The sequence below is a fragment of the Eriocheir sinensis genome, chromosome 66 (assembly GCF_024679095.1).
Source record: "Eriocheir sinensis breed Jianghai 21 chromosome 66, ASM2467909v1, whole genome shotgun sequence".
In the NCBI taxonomy this organism is placed as follows: Eukaryota; Metazoa; Arthropoda; class Malacostraca; order Decapoda; family Varunidae; genus Eriocheir; species Eriocheir sinensis.
Genome location: NC_066574.1, coordinates 4,671,413 through 4,697,790, shown reverse-complemented (window position 1 = coordinate 4,697,790; position 26,378 = coordinate 4,671,413). Strand labels below are relative to the sequence as shown.

Here is a 26,378-nt window from a genome sequence, read left to right as displayed (position 1 = left end):
ATTACGAGCGAACGCGTTTTAATGCACGTAAAAAGAATAGGTTAATAGCCTCATAATATTTAATCGCATTTTCACACAAGGCTTCATAGTGCAACACAAAGCGATAAACTCCCTTCAGTATCACGCCAAGAAGGAAATAATGATTGCAATACTACGAGGAAGCACTTTTTTAATGCGTGTAAAAAGAAATAAAACAATAGCCTCATTCAATCGCTTTATCGTACGAGGCTTCATAGTGCAAAATGTAGCCATAAATACTTCACTATACGTATATACACACCGTTGTTGTGCTACGTAAACTACGATAACGCCCCGACTGTTGTTTCTATTTAGAGTAAGGGAGGCAGCTCAAAGGCAAAAAATAAAAACCAACAAAAAAAAGCCAGCTACCAAAATGCCTTGCTGCAAGAAACATTACTCGCTACAAGAAAAAAAATGACTCGCTACAGAAAAAAAAGACTCGCTACAAAATAAATTACTCGCTACAAAAAAAAATTACTCGCTACAAGAAAAAAAATGACTACCAAAAAAATACTCGCTACAAAAAAAGTCCGCTACCAAAAAAAAAATACTCGCTACAAAAAAAAAATCGCTACAAAAAAATGACTCGCTACAAAAAAGAAGTTATCAAATGTTAGTGAAAATTTATGTTTACTTTAAAATGCACACCCGCCACCAATGGACAGCAATAGTGGATAACAGATGTGTTTGAATGCAGTGCTCGCGCGTCCGCCTATAGAGTTTAACATGACGTCAAGGCCACAGCGCGCGACAAGAGAAAATAAAATTGTGGTGTTTTTATTTTATTATATTTTATTTCACTCTTTTGTGGTGGTGTTGCGGGCCACGTATCGCATGTGCTGGGCCACCACGTATATGTGTTATCCCATGCAGAGTGAAATGATAATGTTTTTTTGTTTTTTCAATGAGTGGGTTTGCATATTATCCGTAATGTTTTAAGACCCCGCTAAAATTGAATGATATGAACACCTGGAAATATAAACTATAAACATTTGCCTGCACCACAAACGGCATGGAGTCAATCAGAAGGACCCATCAAGATAGCTTACCGGTGCACCAGGCCGAACGTAAAAAAATAAATGAATAAATAAATAAATAAAATAGAAAAATAAGTGTCACCTCTTCCTTCCCAGTTTTCATTTTCGTATTGTTTTCACCTGTACATCTTTTTTTTAATATTACATATCAGATAATGGAAAATGCACAACCCGAATTTCATGTTACATCAAATAATAAATTTTTTTTATTATTATTGTTAACTGGAACGATCGGAGAAATAAGTATGTAGCACCCATGAGTCTTAGGAATAGAATTGTTGTGTCGGTAAACAGCTCGAGTCTGCCCATCAGCACCAACAACCTAACACAACACCAGATTTCCCTCAAATTCTGTTCAGTCAACCCATGAGTGTTCGATACATTGGTCGCTATTGTCAAACGCCTCCCCCGCTCACGTCAACTATCTCCAAACGCCGAAAAAGAGATCAGTCGGGTTATAATGAGTGTTCTTTTTAAGTTCATGGTACAAAGGAAGGGTCAAACTGCCACCAGGGTCATAAAACTAGCCGTGGAAATGCCCACCACTCCTACGAAAGCCTTGTCAAATGTTCGTGCTTGGGCGCCGAAAATGCCCACCACAACTACGAAAGCCTTGTCAAATGTTCGTGCTTGGGTGCCAACAACTCCTACGAAAGCCTTGTCAAATGTTCGTGCTTGGGTGCCAACAACTCCTACGAAAGCCTTGTCAAATGTTTAATAATATGGCCCATAGTGTTGCCGACTATGTACCTCAGTTTAATGCACATAAAGACAAAGCAGCCATCCCTCGCAGCGCCTTCCCCCGTCCCCCTGAGACGCCTCGCCTCGTAAATACTAATTAACTCCGCGCAAACGACACCCAGATTTCTTTTACTCTCACTGGCTCGTGTTCCCGCTGCCTCTTGTGAACCTCGCGCGCCGGAAATTTGGGAAAGCGGACATCGCCCCCTCGTGACCCCCTGAAGTGCAGCAACGTCGGAGTCTGTAGCGTTTCTCCTTTGTCCCGCCCGTTAATTACCTCCGTGCCGTCCGTGTGTGCGTCGAAATTGCCGAGACACAGAAACACCAGCGACAAAATGCATTAGGATTAGCCTGTGTGATCCCGAGAAAAAATGTTAAGTAAGAATTTATGGCTCGAACTCAATTCAACTAACTAATGGGGAGCATACGGCTGGGGGCGCGTCGCTTCACTCTCGCCGCCCATAGCTACTCCCGGCGGTCCTCCCAAGCAAGCTCCCATGCAGCTGCCCTATCCATCCTAAGTCCTCCAGGTATAGGATCAGGTGAATTGCACCACCCATGAGTTACGTGGGCGCTCTCTTGGTCTCCTAAGTCTATATATACCAAGTCAAGTCACTCTGCTTCAAAACTGCGACCGGTACGCGCAGGAGGCGGTTTTGGGGCGAAGCAGCGGTATGACGTCACTTGGAGCTAAAATTGGGGCCGTATGTGCACTCTGGATGTGCATTCTCGCCTCCTTTCACAGCGCGTTCAGGCAAGCCACTGACGAAAAAAATATGCCTTTTTATTGTGCTATTGCGTGACTGTAATTCCATTGCCTACAAACGGCGGTGTGGGGTGTGAGGAAGGGTATGTTGAAGTGATTGTTTTAAATTAGTCAACCTTTCCTCGTTTTCTCTAAATCCCTGTTTCTACATTCTCTAGTTTGGCTCCAAGCAGTGTCACGCATAAGCCACGCCTCTGCCGTGTCTCCTCCCCCAAACCTGCGTATGACTAGACTTGGTGTATATAGACTTAGTTGGTCTCCTTCACTCAGGGTTGTCGCGTACAGAAACAATCCTGTAAGCAAGATCGACGTCCGAGAGGCGCGCCACGTTCCCATATACCCGGAGTTGGCGTTCACGGACTATGCTTGTAATAGACCTCGATTCAGGTTCACTGAGTAGTCGCTGGTTCGACACGAAGTCATTCTCATGATCCTGTAATGATCGTCACACTCCATGATCCTGCGAAGCAAAGTTGCCAGATTGTCTTACTCAGCCTCTTATATTTACCGACTTCCGACCCAAAAACTGTCTTGTGGACCCCAATAAGGAGATTCACTTAAAATTATCGTTAAAATAGTTAATTCCTGATGTTTCTTGGCAATAGTTAGGCGTCAGAAACCGGTAAATACTATGCTCTGAGTACGACAATCTGGCAACGGTGCTGCGAAGGCACTTGGTAGTATCAAAGGCATCGACACGCCTCTCCAAGCCACCTGAGTTAGAGAAAACAGTTTAGAAAGGATTCCGACTCTCTAGTGACAATTGCTGCTCTCTCGATGCCTCCTCTTCTGTCCGTGAGTTCTAATCTGCTGGAGACGGTGGAGTGACCGAGCTGTAAATTTCTCGCGTGTCCTCCAAAATGTCCCGAGTATCGCTTTCCGCCAACAAATTATCGCGCTTAATTGTGTTACTGATGAAGCCTCTCTCAGACCCCTGCTGGCTGGCCCATCCGTCACCCTGGTCCCGAAGCTCCCCTTCTCCCATCCTCTACCCTGTCTCTCCCTCTGTCTCTCTGTCTCTCTCCACACTCAGACCCATCCCCCCGTTCCTCCCACTAAGACCCTTTTGCCTCCCCTTTCTCCCACTCTCTCCCTTCCTGCCCCCCTCCTTCCTCTTACTATTCCCCTCTTGTACCCCCCTTCCCCCCACTCTTTCCCTCCTGCTTCCCTCCCTTCCTTACTTTACAGTCTCCTCTTCCTGTCCTACTCTTCACCTAATCGAATCCTCCCTTCCTCCCTTCCCCTTCCCTCTTTCCTCTTGCTCTCCCCATTACTACCTCACATTCCCCATCGGTCCTCCTCCCCTCCCCAGCTCCAATCCCTTGCCCAGTCCCACTTCCCCCAATCCACCCTCCGTCCACTCTTCCCCTCTTCCCCCACTCTTCTCCCCTTTCTCCCTCTTCCCCCTCTTCCCTCTCGCTCCCATCCAGTATCCCACCCATCCCCACCTTCCCCATTTTCCTGAATTCAGTGCAAGTGTCGTCACCAACTTCATTACCTTCCCTGATTGGCTCACTCTATTTATTGTGTATTTATTGCGCTGTCTTTCTAAAGCAATTGTGTCCCGGCCTCCTCGTTTGCCAGGCACCGCTCACACTCTCCGAACAATTTGTACCTGTGACGGGAATACAAAACACACGTCTATCATGACCTTTTCCTGACTGGCTCATTCTATGTTCGGTGTATTTATTGCATGCACTCTCTCTCTTTAAAGCAATTGTGCCCCGGCCTCCTCGTTTGGCATGCGTCGCTTATACTCTGTTGGCTATTTGTAACTGACGAGGAGACAAAACACACGCCCAGCATTACCTTTTAAATGTAATGGGAAGTATTCAAAGCCAAACAGGAATACAAGACTACCATATCCCGGTTTTTTTTTTTGTTTTTTTTTTTTTTTACAACTAAGGAGACAGCTCAAGGGCACACAAAAAAGGAAACAATAATAAAAAAAAAAAAAAGCCCGCTACTCGCTGCTCCTAAGAAGAATCAAAAGAGGTGGCCGAAAGAGGGGTCACTTTCGGGAGGAGAGGTGTCTTGATAAAAAAAAATGTAACAGGTTTTAGTGCGTGTAGCGAATCTGAACAAGGGCACTCAGGCATTACCATTCAGATGTAATGGAAAGTATTCGAAGTCAAACAGGATCACTACAAGGCATCCATATTCCGTTATACATTTGGGAGTCTGTCAAGCTGGTGTTTTGGACAGCTACTACTGGCACCATGTCATCCAGTGCGGCCTGGTGCATGGTGGGACTGTCGGCGACTAAATCGACTCCCCGACTGGGCTATCTAGTGAGGAGGGGAACCAGTCCAGCGTTGTCAAATTATCGTACACACCATATTGCATTTTCGTAGTTTCTGACTGATATCTATAGCAAAACAAGCAAACAAACATCAATAAATAACAGTTTTAATGCTAACTTTAATATTCTTTCGTTATTTGTGTAGGTACGAGAGTATGAGGCTAAAAAAATATAAATACAGTGTGGTGAATACGATAATCTGGCGACGCTGGACCAGACACCCAGCAGGACGGAATATCGTCACCCTCATAAAATAATCGCCTAAGTCATTTTTCAGCGATTTCCAGGTTTTTGTCTACATCAATTTTTTAACACGTGACGCCGTTTTTGTATAGTTGCCTTCGTCATTCAGGGTTTGAGTGTTCTAGAATTGGCCTTTTCATTTCTGCCTAAATCTGAAGCCAAATGAGATAATGACAGTTTTTTTTCCTATTTCCTGTAAAGTAGAAAATATTGACTTAGGCGGTTTGCTTACGAAGGTGGCGATATAAAACCTGTCCAAGGGCGGATGAACTTGTTAGCTAACGGCCATCAAGTTCTGCCAGATCAACTATTTTAACGAAAATTTTAAGTGAACCTCCTTATTGGGGTTCACGAGACAGTTTGTGGGTCGGAAGTCGGTAAATATAATAGGCTGAGTAAGACAATCTGGCAACTTTGCTCAGAACACACATTATCCGAACTCTCAGAACGAACTCGCGTAACGTAAGCGAACATTCATTTCCCAACTCTCATGATCCGAGTCTTTGCGACGTCATAAACTCAGTCTTCGCGCCGAGCCTCCAGCGAAGAACCCGAGGAGCGACGAGCAGTGAGCGCTGAATATTGGAACGTCACATATTTCTTTTTATCAGTTTCCATTATTTTGCTTCCCTGCTTTCTAAATCCCTTGGTGAGAAATTACAAGAAGTGAAAATCAGTTATTGGAAAGAAAGTTAATTATAGGAACATCGTAATTCAAATTTTCATCAACTTTTGTACTCGTAATCAATTTGTTCTCATAATTTTGCTTCCTGGCTTTCTAAATCCTTCGCTGAGAAACTACAAGAAGTGAATGTCAAGTATTGGAGAGAAAGTTAATTATAGGAACATCGTTATTCAAATTTTCATCAACTTTTGTATTCGTAATCAATTTGTTCTCATAATTTTGCTTCCCTGCTTTCTAAATCCTTGGAAAGTTAATTATAGGAACATCGTTATTCAAATTTTCATCAACTTTTGTACTCGTAATCAATTTGTTCTCATAATTTTGCTTCCTGGCTTTCTAAATCCTTCTGTGAGAAACTACAAGAAGTGAAAGTCAGTTATTGGAGAGAAAGTTAATTATAGGAACATCGTTATTCAAGTTCCTCCTCATTATTCAGGTTTTTATCAATTCTTCTCATAATTTTACTTCCTTGCTTTCTGAATCCTTCGCTTCGTAGAAAAGTTGACAGTTTTCTTCTTGTCGGTGCGTAATTTCAGTAAGATTTATCAAAAAGTCGGGTGATTTATACAGGAGATTCTTAATAGCTTTTCTTCGTCGTAACTTATGTAATTAATTTTCTAATATGAATTGCTATAGAAGATTTGTCGTGTAATATTTAAGGATTTTTTCTCCTGCTCTTTCCCAAAAACGTAAAAGAAAATATCTAGTAAAAATGAAAAGGAGAAAGAAAGACGGAAGGAGATAAAAGAAAAAGAGAGACGGAAAGCGAACATAAAAGAGACGAAAGAAACCCCGGCTGTGATTCATGGCTGGCCACAAACAACAGCGCGGGAGTCGAAGCCTGGCCCACACAAAATGACAACTGAGAATGATTTTTAAGCCCTTTTGGAACACTTTTTTTTGTCTCTTAATCTCACCCCGGCGATCTTCAATAAGAATTCTGGAGATTTAGTTATCGTTTAGAACCGTTTTTAATATATTCATGTCTCTGTTGTCTATACTCTAACCCCGGCGATCTTCAATGAGGGTTCTGGAGATTGAAGTATCGTTAAGAATAGTTTTTAATATATTCGTGTCTCTAATCTCACCCCGGCCATCTTCAATAAGAATTCTGGAGATTTTGTTATCGTCTAGAACCGTTTTTAATATATTCGTGTCTAACCTAACCCCGGCGATCTTCAATGAGAGTTCTGGAGATTGAATTATCGTCTAGAACAGTTTTTAATGTATTCATGTCTCTAATTTAATCATGGCAATCTTCAATGAGAATTCTGGAGATTCAAGTATCGTTTAAAACACAGTTATAATATTCGTCACGCTTCTAATCAAGTCATAGCAATTTTTAATGAGAGTTCCGGTAATTGAAGTATCAAAGCAATTTAAATCCTGCGTATCATATTCTTAACGCTTCTAATTAAATCATAGCAATCTTTAATGAGAGTTCCGGTAACTGAAGTATCAAAGCAATTTAAGTCCTGCGTATCATATTCTTAACGCTTCTAATTAAATCATAGCAATCTTTAATGATAATTCCGGTAACTGAAGTATCAAAGCAATTTAAATCCTGCGTATCATATTCTTAACGCTTCTAATTAAATCATAGCAATCTTTAATGATAATTCCGGTAACTGAAGTATCAATGCAATTTAAATTCTGCGTATTATAAGGGCCAACTATCCTAAAAGCGTAATTAGGGTTTTCAGTGTGATTACAAGCAGTGTTTCTCTGACTCTAACACTCTAACATACCAATTACATCTCTCAGTGAAGCGACGAATGATGGTAAGTGGCTGTGTGAATGACGCTGCTCCCCCCGCCCGGCACAAGATTGGCGTATTCAAAATTCCACCGTTGCCAGATTTTCGTACTCAGAGCCTCGTATTCACCGGTTTCTGAGCCATAGCTATTGCCAAAAAACACCAATAATTAACCATTTTAACGATAAATATATATGAAGGCAATTGCTGGGGTCGAGGAGGTAGTTTTTGGGTCGGAAATTGGCAGACATACGAGGCTGAGTACGACAATCTGGCAACGTTGATTCAAACAGGGCTTGGAGATGAGGCTTCCTGGACGTACTGCGGCGGCCTCGTCCTCCCTCGCCCACTGCCCTACATTCCTCCCGGCCATGAACCGCGGCCATACAACATCCGCTTCATTGACGAACCTCATTTATATACTAATTACTTAAACTACAGCTTCGTCCTCTACCGGGAACTTTAACTAATTACTTCCCGTGTTTGCTTAGTGTGTGTGTGTGTGTGTGTGTGTGTGTGTGTGTAAACAGGAAGTGAGATAACTGAGGGAAGGTATGGAGGATGTGAGTCGTATATGAATGTGTTTAGATTAATTTCGTCAGACGTGTAAGTGGATGGATTACACAACTCCATTCAGCTGTCTTCGATGCCGCAGAGAGTAAACAAGAGATAATGTTGGAAGCCCTTTGATTTAGATGACTGAACTGTGTGTGTGTGTGTGTGTGTGTGTGTGTGTGTGTGTGTGTAGTGTTGACGGGGACTCATACAACAACGAATGAGCTAGTCCTTCGAAGCTGATAGAAGAACAAATTAATCAGTACTTCGAAACGTCACCGATCAAGCGTATTCAGAAAGATTTTAGGACTTTGAATTGAATCTAGGTAAAGAGAAATGAAGTAGAAGTTATACAGATTAAATACCTTGATATTATCTTGAAATTAAGTAAACCACATGGAATCGTATGGAGGGAATTTGCATCTTCCATCAACAAAACTAATTACCAGTAGGGAAATAATATTTAGCCCTAAAATAATATATGTCTGGTCTGCTAGCACACACATCAAAACAACACGAGACTCAGTAATATGTGAAGATACCCGAACAAAATAAAGTGTATTAAGATGACCACTTTACTTTCACGAGACAGGTCCTTAAAGACTGTCACCTTCTGCCATAGCCGTCAGCCACACCCAACGCTTACGAACCAGAAACAGTAAATGGAAGATACTTTTTTTTTTTTTTTTTTTTTTTTTTTACAGCAAAGGAGACACCTCAAGGGCACAAAAAAAAGGAAACAGTAATAAAAAAAAAAAAAAAAAGCCCGCTACTCTGCTACCTCACCTCCTGCAGTACCACAACATACAATTCTCAACTTTGACCCCAATGATATTTTTTTTTTTCCATGGAGGACATTTCGTTCTTGTTCCACTCTCAAATAAGGTTACGTTTGTTTCATTTCAATAATTTATGCCGTCGCTTTGTCATTATTATAAAGTGTACACATCATTAGTATGGGCAGATACGGCTGAGTCAATATAGATCTCATTATTTACCTCCACTTTTCCTCCTCCTCCTCCTCCTCTGTCTGCCTAAGATCTTTAAAATAGTCGGCAGAGGTCAACAGCTCGTCCTGCTCCTCCTTTACCTTCCTCTTTTCCATCGCTTCAGTTACACAAGAAATTTACGTAATGACCTCCTCGTTTGTGAGCTTCTTTAATATCTTTTTTTTCATTTTTTGAGGGGGATGTTTATAATGTATTGGGATCTGGTTGGCAACTCTTTCACCTCCTCCTCTATCCTCATTCTCCTCCTCCTTTTCTTTTCTTTTTCTTCATCTCCTCCTCCTCCTCCTCTATCCTCATTTTCCTCATCCTCCTTTTCTTTTCCTTTTTTCATCTCCTCCTCCTCTTACACCTTTTCCTCTTCCTCACTCCTTCACCTCCTCATCCTCGTCATCATTAGTCATCATCATCCTACTTCTCTCATTTCTCTTTAGTAGTTAAAAGCAAATTTACAAAACACGTTTCTCTCATTACTGTTTTACGTAATGCGATCGGGCAGTAATTAGAAGGCCAATTTGTATCCATTAACGCAACTTCAATTCTGTGTGTGTGTGTGTGTGTGTGTGTGTGTGTGTGTGTGTGTGTGTGTGTGTGTGTGTGTGTGTGTTTTATGCAGTTTCCAGACACTTATTTGCATCGTTTCGCAATTAGTTAACTCGGCCCACAGTGAATATCGGAAACGTATTCATTTACCTTTGATTAGAGAATGGAAGGGCAGTTAATTTACTTTACCTGACACACAACAAAATATCCGTCACCTTTGTACATTTTGGGAAGACCAGTTCGTTTACTCTTCACAGAACAAATATCAGTCACCTATGCGTGTAAATTTGTGTAGATAAGGGAAGGGAACTTATTTTACTCTGCACACAACAAAGTATTAGAAACTTATCTTTGTACATTTGTATAGAAAAAAGAAGGGCAGTTAGTTTACACACAACAAATATCAATACATGTACATTTGTTTTAAAAAAGGATAGTTGGTTGATCTTGCTTTCGGCCACCTCTTTTGTTTCTTTTTTAGGAGCAGCGAGTAGCGGGCTTTTTTTTTATTATTGTTTTCATTTTTTGTGTGCCTTTGAGCTGCCTCCTTTGTTGTAAAAAAAAAACTCAGCACACAGTAAGAACATTAGAACATATGGAGTCTGCAAGAGGCCGGTAGACCTAAACAAGGCAGCTCCTGTGAACCTAACCTTATATCACTATCTATGAATTTATCTAATCTTTCTTTTAATGTGACTATCGTATCGGCACTCACAACATTACCAATTCTGTTCCACGCATCCACCACTCTGTAAACCAATACTAGTAACCTACGCGTATCAATTCGTTTAAAAATGTGAAGTCAAATTGATTTACTCTCCACCCTAACATAATACCAGTAACCCGCGTGCGTCGTTTGTTCAGGAAAGGGAAGGGATGTGACAGAAACGACTCGTAAAGCAAAGAAACTCGCTCCCTCGCTCGTGACTTTCCCACGGGTCGAGAGTAATGGTCATGTCGGGGATCAGGAGAGCCCATCAGGAGGAGACAAAGGTTGATGTGCTGGTTGGGGGTCATCGATTGCCTTAGGCCCGTACTGTGAGGGTTGCGATTGTGATGGTTGTGGTGAGGGGAGTGATAGCATAGTAGCAGTAGTAGTAGTAGTAGTAGAAGTAGTAGTAGTAGCAGTAGTTGTTATTTTTGTAGTCATTATTATTGTTTTTATCTACTACTGTTGTTATTTTGGGGCTACAGATGTTTTTCGTCTCATCAGCTTCCTTCTTCTTATACTGAGAGTCTTCTACTTCTTAATTTCCGCCGCAACTTTGTCTCTTTCTATCTTCCCTCGATATTTTTATGCTGACTGCTCTTCTGAACTTGCCAACTGTATGCTTCCTCCCCTCCCGCCATCCCGCTGCACTCGACTTTCTAATCTAGCTCATCCCTATGCTGTCCAAATCCCTTATGCAAGAGTTAGCCAGCATCTTCATTCTCTCATTCCATTCTCTAGAGTTAGCCAGCATCTTCATTCTCTCATTCCTTTCTCTAATGAACTCTGAAACAGCCCTCCTTTGTGTATATTTCCTCCTGCCTATGACTTAAACGCTTTCCAGAGGGGAGAATCAAGGCTCCTCTTTAATCGAATCTGACCCTTCCTTTCGACTACTACTGCGCTTCTCTTTACCGAGGTAGAGCTATCGTGGCCTTTTTTCCCCTTGTGCTTTTCCTTTACTGTAAGATTTTGAAATAGCACCATCGCAGCGTTGTCTTGATATATTTCCATCATTCAGTATGCAAGTGGCCTCGTTATGGAAATGAGATCGAGGGAAAAAATGGTTTCTTTTTTATATTTATTTTTCAATTTCTCGTGTGTATTGGATATCTACCTTTTTTCCCTATTTCTGTGTATCTAATTCATCTATATCCCTTGTTATATTTGTTTCTGATATATGTTTTTCATTCTATTGTATTCATATCCACTTTGTTTTGTTTTGCTATCTATCTATCACTTACTTTCCTTGTTTCTTATACATGTTTTCACTTTTTTATGCAAATCTACTTTATTTTTTTCCTTTTCTATCTATCTATCTATCTATCTATCTGTCTATTTGTTACTATCTAAATGTTCAAGTAGTAATGACCAGGTAACAAAAACAAAATCCCTCTCACACCTGTCATTCTCTCTTTACAGGTAAGAGTGCTCAAGGCGGCGGCGGAAGCTGAAGGCGGATGAGGGAGGAAGGGAGGTCGCCAATCAATCACCTTCCCTCTCCCGATCCTGACACGAACTGAGGTGAAGGTGACAGAGTGCTGACCTTCCTGTTTGTGGTCGCGAGTCTTCGGTCTGACACTTCCATCTGAAACGTCGACTTATGTAGCTTTTTCTTTTTTTACGGCAAAGGAAACACATAAAAAAAGAAGAAGAAACGAAGAAATGAAGGAAAAAGTCCGCTAATTTTACAGTAAAGGAAATAACTCATGGGCTCTCAGTTTTTCTCCCTCGAGCGTATTGAAAACATGGAGTCAAATAATTTCAAGAACACGCATCTGTCTCTGGTTTTGACATCAGGGGAAATAAAATCGAGAATCCTGCATCAAATCTCGTCCAACAGGTGTCCCGCAGGTGTTCTTTCCCGTAGTTAGTGTCAAAAGGGATCTAGTTGATGGGAGGGGATTCAGTCAGGCTCTCAGATTGCTTAAATTTATCCTCCCTGATTGCCTTCCTCAGCTGCGCTCTCGTGGTGTTCCGAACTCCTTACGACTTTCCGGTGTGGCGTCTTCCTCTTCGTCAGATCATTTTAGAGCCATCATCTTCATTCCTCGTGCTCGTCTCCACGGACTCATTAGTTAAGGCACCTGATTCCTCCACTCATTTTCATCTAATTTAAAAAGAAACGTGTGCTCTGAATCGTAATAAGACAGTGGAAGGAGAACCGAGGACTTATATCACATTCAAGAGTCAGTGTACGATTGTTCTCATATCCTCCTGACATCGAGAATCAGAAATGACAACCACCTTTAACGGCTTGAAGTGAAATTAACTCTGAACACGGAGCCAAAAAAAGAATCCACATATCATTTGAAAAAACACATTCAATAATAAGTGTAAGACATTTTCCACACAAACTCCAACTCCGCAAATGAGAAATGACAAAGTGACGTCGACCTTTGAACACTGGACTAACTAACGCTTCTACAGATCCTTGAGGAAACGCGTTCAAGTCAGCGTATGTGAGACTCTCTTCGTCCTCCGACTTCGCAAATCAAATATGACACCCACGTTCCGAGACCCAAAGTGCAGTGAAGTCAACCTTTGAACACTGGACTAACTAACGCTTCTACAGATCTTTAAAGAAACGCCCTCAAGTCTGTGTGAGACTCTCTTCGTCCTCCGACTTCGCAAATCAAATATGACACCCACGTTTCGAGACCCAAAGTGCAGTGAAGTCAACCTTTGAACACTGGACCAACTAACGCTCGACCAAATCCTCCGAAGTTCGACACAATGACCTCCACCATGTCCTCGGCCTCGACCTCGGCCTCACCCTCGCCCTTCATGGACCTGTCGGCGATGAACGTGACCGAAGAGTGTCTGGTCGAGGTCTCCACCAACAGCAGCCTCAACGAGACCTTTGACGTGTGTTCCTACATCATGGACACACTGGGGGAACCGAGGCTCAGGTGAGAGAGAGAGAGAGAGAGAGAGAGAGAGAGAGAGAGAGAGAGAGAGAGAGAGAGAGAGAGAGAGAGAGAGAGAGAGAGAGAGAGAGAGAGAGAGAGAGAGACGTGGTTGTATTTATTTAGTTTGTCTTCCTTTGTTTCTTTTTGTTTCTACGTTGGTGGTTTTAAGTTTCTCCTGTTTGGGTGTCTGCCCTTCTCGTTTGTTTGTTTGTTTGTTTGTTTTGTTTTAGTTGTTTCCTCTTCGTGCTGCAACGCTCTTCGTCGGGGTCGGACGTTGGGGTCGGGCTGACTGTCTGGAACTGACCTATTGAAAAGATTAAAATGTTTTGTGCTTTATTTATGCAGTTTTAGGATTTTTTGTTTTTTTTCTGTATTGCGCTGTATCTTATATGAAAAAAATTTGTGTGTTAAGATTATTCATGCGTTTGTTCATCACTGTGAATACTTTACCGCCTAATGTGAATCGTGTTTGTTAAGTTTGTATTCACGTTGGGGTTATACTTAAATATTTTCTCTTAAAGGTAGTATAAGAAATTTAGTTTTTCACTCATTTCGAAGTTATTGTCTAGTTTCGTTCAAAAACTATACCTTTCAGTCCATTTCAAGGTACAATAATCTTATGAATACGCTTAAAATTATTACATTTTCTTCCCCTAAAGGTGTAATTTTCAGGCCATGTAAAAGCTGTTGTTTTCAGCCGTGCTAACAGCGTGGGAAAGCCCCATGTATTCTTTATTCTTAAACCGATCGTTTTCAAGACATTGGAAAGCTGTATACTAGGGATGGGAAGGGGGCATGCATGGATACGCCCGGAGGAGCCCCTGGGTATGGCATTGTAGCGTGGGTGAGACAACACGCCCCCAGGGGTATACCCAGGGATGCCACGTTATCGTACTCACCACACTGGAATTTCCTATTTCTAACGCATAACGATAAAAAAAAACCTCTACAATTAACATTTTTAGCAATAACTAGAAATGGGTATCGCTAGTTTTATGGATGCGACGGTTTTTAGTCTGAAAGAGGCGAATATAAGACGCAGAGTACGACAATCTGGCAACGTTGGGTATACCCCTATTGACTGACTGATAAAGCTGCGTATCGGGTGAACTCCTAACTAACGAGAGGACGCAGCCTTTGTGTGCCGTGCGTCGCGTGCATGGCGGGCAGACGCAGCTGTCATGAGTCTTGCTAAAAATGTTAATTGTAGGGTTTTTTTATATCGTTATGCGTTAGAAATAGGAAAATCCAGTGTGCCAGCGCATTCCGGCGATAAAATTGTGTTAACTTTCAATACAAAATTTACTGTTTGGACTTCGATTTTGTTTTTTGTTGTCACGGAATCGGCCCTTTTTTTTAGGGGCTATGTTTTGTTGGTTCATCGATACCCTTTCATTACAGATTCTGCGGCTTTGAATTTCGTGTTATTGGGAAGGGTTTGTGTGTGTGTGTGTGTGTGCGTGCTGAAGTAAATCAATACCTAAAGAATAAACGGATTTTGATGCAGACAGACAGCACAGCGCCGACACCTCCAACGGTCATAAAAACTGTATTGGATGAGGCGCCGACACTGCGGAATGTTATCACGAGACACCACGATCACACGCCTGCCTACTAACAAACATACACTCCTACAAACAGACAGACAGACAGACTTACATATATACGTACTCGAATACATACATGTGGGCATAAAAATAAATAGATAGATAGTGACGTACGATCCTAATGGGAACAACAGCTGAGGGAGACACACAGCAATTTCAAAACACCGGAACTTAAAAAAAAAAGCGATCTATTTATTTTTCACAGTTTTAAATCCTTTTTTTTATAATCCAAAATAACTCGAACAACAATTCACCTGATTAGTATTTTTCACGCGCCTTGCATTGAAGTGGGTTTTTTTTTTTTTCATGCCAACAGTTTTATTTAATCCATTTTTGTGCATTGATGATCTTTCCAAAACAAACTGTCCTATCCATTCCTACGCCGATGATTCCACTCTGCATTATTCAACTTCTTTTAATAGAAGACCCACCCTTCAGGAACTTAACGACTCAAGGCTGGAGGCTGCAGAACGCTTAGCCTCAGACCTTACTATTATTTCCGATTGGGGCAAGAAGAACCTGGTGTCCTTCAACGCCTCAAAAACACAGTTTCTCCACCTATCCACTCGACACAATCTTCCAAACAACTATCCCCTATTCTTTGACAACACCCAGCTATCACCTTCCTCAACACTAAACATCCTCGGTCTATCCTTAACTCAAAATCTCAACTGGAAACTTCATATCTCATCTCTTACTAAATCAGCTTCCTCGAGGCTGGGCGTTCTGTACCGTCTCCGCCAGTTCTTCTCCCTTGCACAGTTGCTGTCCATATACAGGGGCCTTGTCCGCCCTCGTATGGAGTATGCATCTCATGTGTGGGGGGGGCTCCACTCACACAGCTCTTCTGGACAGAGTGGAGGCAAAGGCTCTTCGTCTCATCAGCTCTCCTCCTCATACTGATAGTCTTCTACCTCTTAAATTCCGCCGCAATGTTGCCTCTCTTTCTATCTTCTATCGATATTTCCACGCTGACTGCTCTTCTGAACTTGCTAACTGCATGCCTCCCCCCCTCCCGCGGCCCCGCTGCACTCGACTTTCTACTCATGCTCATCCCTATACTGTCCAAACCCCTTATGCAAGAGTTAACCAGCATCTTCACTCTTTCATCCCTCACGCTGGTAAACTCTGGAACAATCTTCCTTCATCTGTATTTCCTCCTGCATACGACTTGAATTCTTTCAAGAGGAGGACACCTCTCCTCCCGAAACTGACCTATCTTTCGGTCACCTCTTTGGATTCTTTTTAGGAGCAGCGAGTAGCGGGCTTTTTTTTTATTAATGTTTACTTTTTTTGTGCCCTTGAGCTGTCTCCTTTGCTGTAAAAATAAAAATTATTTCTCTCTCTCTCTCTCTCTCTCTCTCTCTCTCTCTCTCTCTCTCTCTCTCTCTCTCTCTCTCTCTCTCTCTCTCTCTCTCTCTCTCTCTCTCTCTCTCTCTCTCTCTCTCTCTCTCTCTCTCTCTCTCTCTCTCTCTCTCTCTCTCTCTCTCTCTCTCTCTCTCTCTCTCTCTCTCTCTCTCTCTCTCTCTCTCTCTCTCTCTCTCTCTCTCTCTCTCTCTCTCTCTCTCTCTCTCTCTCTCTCTCTCTCTCTCTCTCTCTCTTCTCTAATTCTCCACCTCCCTCCCCCTCCCTTCCACCTCTCCTCTCCCCTCCTTCCCTCCCTGATTCCCCTCCTCTCCCCTTTCCATTCCAATCTCTCCCTTTCCCCTCCCCGCCCTTCCCCTTCCCCTCCTGCTACCTTCCCACTCCCAACCCCTCCTCCTTTCCCCCTTCCACTCTCTCCTCTTCCCCTTTTCTCTCCCATTCCAGCATCTCTCCCTTTTTTCCGTTCTCCCCCTTCCATTACTCCCTCCCCCTCTCCCTCTCCCCCCTTCTCCCCTTCCCCCCGGTCGTAAATGTGACCTTGACCTTAATAAAACTCAAGGTCACTGTGTATATATTTGTTTCATATTTTTAAACGAATATTTATTTATTTATTTATTTATTTTATTGTTTTTATTTTTTGCCTCAGTGCGTCTATTGGAAGAAGTAATTCAATTTTCCTCACCGTTGTCATAGCAGACTTTTTTTTCTTCTTTCTTTTTTTAACCTGAATAGCTTTTTCTTTTTTTTTTTTTTTTTTTTTTTTTTTTTTTTTTTTTTTTTTTTGAATGGCCTTTTTTTTTTTTTTTTTTACTTCACTATTTTTCTTTTCTTTTATTAACCTGAATGGCTTTTTTTTTACTTCCATTTTCATTTTCTCTCAGTTTTCCTCACGGCGTTCATTCAAGGCCGTCATCACTTTCCCCTTCTCTTAAATGGCTGTCGCTGTTGGGGCTCTCCTTTCCTTTCCTTATTCTCTTCATTTTTTCCACGCCAACAGTTCTATTTAACCCTTTTTTATGTGTACAGTTTATTCACCTTTGTTTTCTCCCCTTCTCTCTTCATTCCTCAAGAGTATCCTTCGAGTATCCTTCGGGGAATCCTTTGTGCGTCGGTTCACCAGTTCGTTCTTTTCTTTGCGTCTCTCGGTCTTCAAGTTTCAGTCGCTCTTTCACTCGTTCTCGCGGCTGTCATCTCGACCCTTCGCATCTCCACTTTGTTCCTTTGTTTCTCTTATCGACCGCGTTATTTCCCCGTTGGTTCTAGTCTCGTCACCTCTTTGCTCTCTCTCCTTTATCTTTTTCCCTTCACTTCTCCTCCTCCTCCTCCAGAAAGATTACCCTTCAGTCGATCGGGTCGGAAACACCTTTTGTTCCCAGAGTCATTGAGCTTTCTCCTATCCTTCACAATAGCTGCTTCCTCTCTTTATCTTTCTCTCTTCTCTCTCCATCTATATATTTCTATCTGTCTATCTATCTATCTGTAGGAGTAGAGTCGCACGCCATGAGGCCGCGGGAGGAGTTGAGGCACACAGTTAGTAGGCTCAGAGATGTTAGCAAGAAAATTACGGTAAAACTTGGCAAGAAAAGCAACATTGCGGACGAACTTAAGGGAACGTGACGGACGGTAAAAGAAGGGAAGTTCAAGATGGAAAAAGCTCTTGACTGTTCAAAATAGCTGTGTAGGTAGACCCCGCCCCATCCTCCTCCTCCTCCCTTCCCCTTTTCCGATACGTCGAACACAATGGGTACTTTTCTAATGAGCTGTACACTTTTTACCCATCTTGCTGGTAACACTGTGAATCAAAACATTAGGCATTTAGCTATTTCTCGCTCTCTTTGTCTCTCCTTTTTTTCACTTTTTCTCTTTCGAAGTTAATGAAAGCTTCCGTCGACGCCCTTAGAATGTGTGAAGACTGTACATACTTGCAACACACACACAAAAAAAATAACAATAATAATAATAATAAATAAATAAATAAATAAATAAAGACAGATAGATAGATAAAGGTTTTGCTTGTTTGTTTGTTTGTTTAGGGTCGTCGATAAGGCTTCCAGTATCTCTCCGTCCCTCCGTACGTATACCTCATCCGGGGTAGCTTACGCCCGTTGCGACAGTTAGCTAGCTTTTTTACGAAGGTCTTTAAATTATTTCCTTTAGCTATTTTCATACTGGTTCCTAATATTTGTTGATCGTGATGTTTGATATTTGTCATATTAATCTGATTTTGTTATTATTGAAATTTTGTTTTATTTGTATGTCCTTAAGTTATGTATCCGTGGCTGAGAGAGAGAGAGAGAGAGAGAGAGAGAGAGAGAGAGAGAGAGAGAGAGAGAGAGAGAGAGAGAGAGAGATCAGTTAATTAGTGAGTGTATGAGTATATATAGGCGTTTGTGTGTGTGTGTGTGTGTTTTGAATAATTTATCTGAGAAATCAATAAAAGAGCTAAAATCATCCACCCAGAAGAGAATGATGAAAAGTACATTCCTCGATTCCCATGTCTTCATTGATCAAGAGGAGGAGGAGGAGGAGGAGGAGGAGGAGGAGGAGGAGGAGGAGGACGAGGAGGATTAAAGCCACCTTTCCTCTTAGCAAACCACGACTCATCCATCCACTCATCCTCCCATCAACTCATCCATCCTCATTCCCACCCATCTGTTCACCCATCCACCCATACCTGCATCCACCCATTCATCCATCTCTCCATTTATTCATTCTTCATTCCGTCTTTCCATTTATACTTTCATACATTCATTCGTCCATGCGCCCATCCACCAATCGTGTCATCCACCTATTCCCCATTCATCTTTCATTTCATCCACCCACCAATTCATTCACCCACACACATAATTCCCACGTGTTCACCCATCCTCTCATCCACCTATCCTTTCATGCTCTTACTTCATCCATCACTACCAATACTCACGCATCCATTTATTCATCCTCCTATCCACCACCTACCTCATCTCCTTTACCACTCATCCACCATTCATTTACTCATCCTCTTACTCATATCCAACCCCATCCACCACTAGAATTACCCACCCCCACGGATCCACTTATTCCTTCTCTTACAATAGGTCATCCATCACCACCACTACCACCACTCACCCACGCCCGCATCCATCACTACCATCACCCACGCATCCAGTGTAAAGGAAGCTGCTCAAAGGCAAAAACGGTGAAGCAAAACAACCCACTAAGGTATTCATCCACGTACTTCATCCGCCACTACCACCCTCACCCATCACGTACCCATCACCCCCTTGGTCTTCAGGTACTCCGTCTTGCTGCCGATGACCGTCGTGTACTGCGTCATCGCGGTGGGCGGGGCGGTGGGCAACGTGCTGACATGTCTCGTGGTAGCCAAGAACCGCACGATGAGAACCTCCACGAACTACTACCTCGTCAACCTCGCCGTGGCTGACCTGCTCACGCTCTTCATCGGTGAGTCGCTAAGGTAGTCATGCTCTTCATCGGTGAGTCGCTAAGCTGGTCTGGTTCTTCATCGGTGAGTCGCTAAGGTAGTCACGCTCTTCATCGGTGAGTCGCTAAGCTGCTCTAGTTCTTCATCGGTGAGTCGCTAAGATAGTCACGCTCTTTATCGGTGAGTCGCTAAGCTGGTCTGGTTCTTCATCGGTGAGTCGCTAAGGTAGTCACGCTCTTCATCGGTGAGTCGCTAAGGTAGTCTTGTTCTTCATCGGTGAGTGGCAAAGGTAGTCAGACTCTTCATCGGTGAGTCGCTAAGCTGCTCTGGTTCTTCATCGGTGAGTCTTTAAGCTGCTGTAACTCTTCGTCGGTGAGTCGCTGAGTCCTTGCCAGCCACTGTACGTAAGGGTCTTTGAGTTATTTGAAGGTGATGGTCTCATTTATTGGTTATGTTATTAGTGTTGTTGTTGTTGTTGTTGTTGTTGTGTCTGTGTTTACTTCGTGTTATTTATTGAAGGTTATGGTTTTGTGTTTTGTTGTTTGTGTTGTTGTTGTTATCGTTGTTGTTATTGTTGTTGTTGTTTTGTTGGTTTATTTCCTCGATGGTTGTGGTTTTGTCTTTATCAGTCTGTCCACTCTCTCTCTCTCTCTCTCTCTCTCTCTCTCTCTCTCTCTCTCTCTCTCTCTCTCTCTCTCTCTCTCTCTCTCTCTCTCAACGTTGGGCCTAGTTTATAATAATTTCAACTATAAATATGCAGCGACGCGTAAAGAGAGAGAGAGAGAGAGAGAGAGAGAGAGAGAGAGAGAGAGAGAGAGAATAAACAGCAAAATTAATGATCGGAAAGGATGAATAAAAAGAAGTAAGGAAGAAAGAGAAAAGGAAAAATGAGAGAAAGAGAAAGAAAAAAAATAACAAGCAGAGGAATGAAGAGAAGAACAGAATGAACGAACTGTGTCAAGGAAGTCGAGAAGTAAGGAAGAAAGAATTAAAAGAGGAACGAAAAGAAAACAAAATGATAAACTATGATAAATGGAAACCAGAAAGAGAAACAGTATATATCTCGTAATAACATTTTGACTCACCAAGAACCTTAATAAAAGTCTGCGGTGAGTCATATTTTTAACTACACGCAAAGACAAACACTCACACAAATTAGCAGAGTAATCTTACCATCAAACAGAACTCCTCTTCTTTGCTTTCATTTTAAACAACGCTGCTGAAAATATTACCAAGGATATTATAAAACAACATCAGGGAACTTGGAATAATATTAATTAATGTAGCAAAAGCGAAGATAATGGAAAGATGCCGTGTGTGTGTGTGTGTGTGTGTGTGTGTGTGTGTGTGTGTGTGTGTGTGTGTAAGTGTGTAGCAGACGGTTTTCTTCCCCGTGGTCGTGGTGATGTAGGGGTAAGGGGGCGTGGGGAGGGAGGAGGTAAGGGGGATGGGGGGGGGGAGTAAGGGAGGATGGGGGGGAGGGATTTAGGGGAATGAGTGAGAGGTAAAGGGGATTGAGGGAGGAAGGGAGGGAGAGGGGAGTAAAGGGAGGGAGGGGGAGGGGTTAGGGGGGTGAAGGTGGAAAGGATAACGACAGGTGTTCATCACAGGAGGTGTAAGAGAAGCTATATTTAAATGCAGAAAAAAAAATTGCTTACCTCTGTACTGAATCTGAATTAATCTAACTGAAATCCTACGTGTCCTACCCTAAGACTCCTATCCCTCTAGTGTCCTTCCCTGCCGATCCTTCCCAGCCAGTCCTATTCAACCAATCCTCCCTCTGCCAGTCAGCTGTCTCTCTCTTGTCTTCATTTCGAATTAGGTGTGAATCCTCTTGACACGAAGCTGGACTTGACCTTCGCGTGACCACAACTCCTTAAGAGCGACAACATGCCATTAGCCCGTCCAAGGCTGGTTTGAGGCGTCCATTCAGAGGGCAATGATTCCTTACGTCATTGCCTTTATGTCTGCCATTAAACGTAAATTGTCAAAACCAACTGCTAATAAGAAAGAATCAGACTCGGATCTCATTGTTCAATCCTTCAATGGGCGTCATGTGGGTTGATATCGTAATTACCTCGCTGTCTATCATTTTTCTGCCTGGGGTGTTGGTTTTTAGTGTGTATGTATGTATGTATGTATGTGTGTATGAATATATGTGTGTGTGTGTGTGTCTGTCTGTCTGTTTTGGCTCTCCGTCTATCAATCTATCCTTTCAGACATCAACAGCAGCAGCAGCAACAGGCAATACGGGTCCTTGGCCTTCGCTGCGTCGCGGACCTTGACCTTCAGAGCGTAATCAAAGGGGCCGGTTAGGTTCAGTGTCCTTCCTAATTAGCGAACTTCAGGCCTCGGTGTTGCCTCTTTAATCACTTCTTAATCAACTTGTTTTTGGACGTCACTCGTTTTAACTCACTTGAGACGCTCCATACTCTTCACTCTCTTCTCTACCGTCAAAACCATCCACGTTACATCATTCTTCGTTCTGTTATCCACTCTTTTCATCCTCCACACACTTGAGACGCTCCACATCCTCCAGTTTCCACCCTCTTAGTCATCCACGTTATCTCATCCTTCACTATTAATAACTGTCTTTATCATACTCCACATACACTCCATTCTCCACCGCCATAGACATCCACTTTACATCATTCATCATTCTATCTTCATCCCCCATTCGTCATCCTTCTTTTCATCATACTCCAGACATACTCCACTCTTCTCAACCCTCAAAGACATCCACGTTATATGACTCCTCACTCTATCATTCACTGTCAGTCTTGTTTTCACACCTACTCCAACCTCGAATTCCATGCCCTCTTTCTTCATTAGCATTCACAGACCTCACCCCGTCACCCTGGTTTTCATCCTCCATATTATTTACTTTTCACCCCGTCACCCTCACTACTACTACTACTACTACTACTACTACTCTCTTAAACCTACTATTCCTCACCCCACAACCCTAACTACTACAACTATAACCATCACAATTACCACTCCGATAACTACAACTGTCACCACTCGAATTTGGATTGACACGCCCTTTACCTTTCATCGACTGACCTAACTAACAACCCCCGAAAGGTATCTGTAACGTATGACTTCAACTTCATTAACTTACTCACCCTTCACCCTGCCACACATCCTCATTACCTCGCCCTACACTTCTATCAGTCAAACCCTTCATCTCGCCCCACGCCCGCGAAATTCCCCAATACTCGCGTCCCCCGGTAAAACGTAATTAATTTTGACGCATCACTTTCGTCAACAAACTCACGTAGATTGGAGTCACTGAGAGTAAATTGGAGGTCTGTTTACACTTAAAGGACCAGTATATGGAGCTCAGTACAACAAATAGGTTCATTGGTTCACTATGTATAGATCTAGTTCCGTCTCTACCTTCGACATTCACGTTAACAAATCCCAGAAATGTTATTATCAGAGCAACCGCCCCATGATGTCACCTATTGACCATGTAGTTATAGCGGGGGGGGGGGGGGTCATTATTTTATTTTTTTTAAGCCCTTGAGCTGTCTCCTTTGCTGTAAAAAATAAAAAATTAAGTTGCGGCGCCATGGTTCCAGACCCCCAAAAATCAATCAGCCCCCCTTCGTCCCACAGGTTCTACTACCTAAATAACTTAAGACCAAAGACGCTGTGACCAAAACATCTTACAACCCAAGGGTCATATTCTCAAACATTTCGACGCCCAAGACACTCATTTAACCTGGCTTTCGTAGGAGTTGTGGTGGGCATTTCCAGGGGCAGTTTTATGGCCCTGGTAGTAGTTTGACCCTTCTTCTGTACCATGAACGTGAATAAGCACTCATGAGTACCCAGCTGAGCTCCTTTTCGGCCTATGGAAGTGGTAGACGTGTGGCTGAAGCGTCTGAGAATGCCGACTTTATTGTGTCCGACCTTACAGGAACACAACGGAAGACTAAACAGCTGAACGGCCTCGAACTCCCTCGCTCTCTCTTTCTGTCTCACTCTCATTCTTCCCCGCGTCTCCATCATCACAATGCGGCTTTTATCTCGTCCCCAGAGGCTTGTTTGAGCAATTTAAATGTCGTTACCTCGAAATAAACGCGTTCCTCGTCGCCACTCGATTGCTTCACGGTCCACGGCGCGATTCTTCTGATTTCTTCCACTCATCTTCCGCCTCTTTGACGCACCCGCCGGCCCATCGCGCCTCGCCGGGGAAAGTAACGCATCACTTCAGCGGCGCCCACAACGACCCTCCCGCTTGTCATTTGGCGGGTCGTTAGATATATTTTATTATTTTCCTCTTGACAGCGATGAGTGAAATGACGCGCGAGATATTTTATGGGACGAAATGTTTCTTTTTTTATTTTCCGTGACGAGAATAGTAACAACGCCGTACATGCTTCTGGGGAGGCATTCTCAGAAGCTTCCATCTCCTACATCAACTATTTCCAGAGGCCAAAAAGGAGGTTAATCGGGTTCTCATGGACGTTTTTTTCACATTCATGGTACAGAAGAAGGGTCACACTACCACCAGGGTTACTAAGCTACCCCTGGATATGCCCAACACGCCTACGAAAGCTTTGTCAAATATGTGCACTGGGGCGCCGAACGGTATGTCATTTTATGGTCCAACGTGTTTCCTTCATATTTTTCCGTGATGGGAATGTTAACGCTGCTGTACACGATTCTGGCTCAGCTCGCATCCTCAAACACTCCAGGCTCTCGCTATACGACTATTCTCCAAGACCACAGGCAAGATTAGTAGTCGGGTTCTCATGAGTGTTTCTTTCCCCGTTTATGGAGCAGAAACCTTGTTAGACTACCACTAGGGTCATGAAACCACACATGGAAATCCCTACAACTAATACGAGGCTTAATATAATGTACTAAGCCCGCAGAACCGTTTGAAAATGTACCTAGAATGACGAATGATTGAGGAATATTTAATTTTTCTATAGCTAGCTTGATAACATTCCGAGGATCCTGCAGATAGTATTGACTCAGAAAAAGCTCGTAAAAGACAAATCAACCTCGTAATCAGAGTGAGGATAGTGGCTCTTCCTTGTTATCTTGTCCTTCCTTCGCGGGGGGTCAAGTCAGAAAGAATAAGGGAGATGGAAGACATAGCAATAAAAACTCTTACAAGACAGATATTAACCTCGTAACAAAGTGAGCGGAATGGCACATCTCCGTCATATCTTGTCCTTCCCTCACGTACCCAGACTGGACCTTTTGCGGGGAAGTCAAGAAGAAAATGGGAAATAGGGGACAACTATAAAGAAACAAAGAAAATGGGAGCTGAATGCCTTTGTAGTAGTGATGTTGACCAAGATCCGTAAGGAAGAAAATGGGATCTGGGTGGCATAATAACAGTGAAAGTGACCAAGAACCGTGAGGAAGAAAACGGGAACTGGGAGACACCGCAATAGTAACATTTACCAAGAGCCGAAAGAAAGAAAACGGAATCTGGGTGGTGTAACTGTAGTAAGTGACCAGGAACCGTGAGAAAGAAAACGGGAGCCTGTTGACGTTGCAAGAGTGACTAACCAAGAACAGTAAGGAAGACAATGGGAAGCTAGAAGACAGCAAGGGGAGTATCATGACACCTCTCCGTCCGAAATTGACCTCTCTTCTGCCCTCTCGTAGTTGGACCATTCCTCTGCACCATGAACGTGAATAAGCACTCATGAGAACCCGATTCCTCTCCTTTTTACGGCCTTTCGAAATAGTGGATGGGAGAGGCGGATGTTTCTTAGTCTTTTTGTGCAGGACCAGTGCTTAGCGGACTCTGGTTTCCCGTATTTTGTTGCCCTTTAACTGCTTCCATTGCTGTAAAAAAAAAGGAAAATAACAGAAATGAGTGAGTTTTGACGCAAATATCGAGCCTTTGAATCACAGCCACTTAGCAGGAGAAGTAGCTGTCAGTTCCGCACTTTTCACCCTTCATACTGCGCGACACGACTGAGAGAAAGTTATATTGAAAGGAAGTAAAAGTTAGCCAGACAATCCCCGGACGTAAACACCTGACAGTACCAAGACCGAGACCAATCAAGAATCTTCAAGCATTCCTTCACTCCGCGTTTTTGTTTTCCTCCCTCTCAAACTTTTCACGCCAAGACTTGCGGAAGACTACAAACACAAATTCTGGAAAGAAGAAAAAAGGACTAATCGACAGAAGGAAGAAGTAATACAAAAGCAAACTCTGGAAGAAGAAAGAGACGAATGAGAGGGACTTTTAACACGAACTCTGGAAAGACGAAAAGGAGAAATGAAAGAAGTACCACAAACACAGACTCTGGAGAAAAATAAAGGACTGCTTGATAGAAGGAAGACAGATGGGAAGATAGGAAAGAAGACGAAGACAAACGAGAAAGACTGTCAACACGAACTCTGGAAAGAAAAATAAGAGATATGAGAGAAGTACCACAAACACAGACTCTGGAGAAAAATAAAGGACTGCTTGATAAAAGGAAGACAGATGGGAAGATAGGAAAGAAGACAAAGACAAATGCGGCAAGACTACCAACACGAACTCTGGAAAGAAGAAAAATGGACTGGAAGAGAATAAGAAAAAGAAAAGTACCCGAAACACAAACTCTAACAAATATAAAAAGACTGCCAGAGAGGAAAAAAGAGAGGAAGACAAAATGCGAAAGACTACCAACACGAACTCTGGAAAGAAGAAAAATGGACTGGAAGAGAATAAGGAAAAGA

The 26,378-nt window shown here is 42.7% G+C and overlaps 1 protein-coding gene across 2 annotated transcripts in view; it reads left to right on the top strand.

Annotated features, from left to right (window-relative positions):
• Positions 1–26,378, top strand: part of LOC126987756 (neuromedin-U receptor 2-like) — a 182,961-nt gene that overhangs the window by 136,393 nt on the left and 20,190 nt on the right. For both annotated transcript variants that reach the window (XM_050845049.1, XM_050845048.1), the window contains exons 3-4: positions 11,788–13,277; positions 19,524–19,693. In XM_050845049.1, the coding sequence (XP_050701006.1) occupies positions 13,102–13,277; positions 19,524–19,693 (346 nt within the window). In that variant the 5' untranslated portion in view covers positions 11,788–13,101. The remainder of the gene's footprint in view (positions 1–11,787; positions 13,278–19,523; positions 19,694–26,378) is intronic.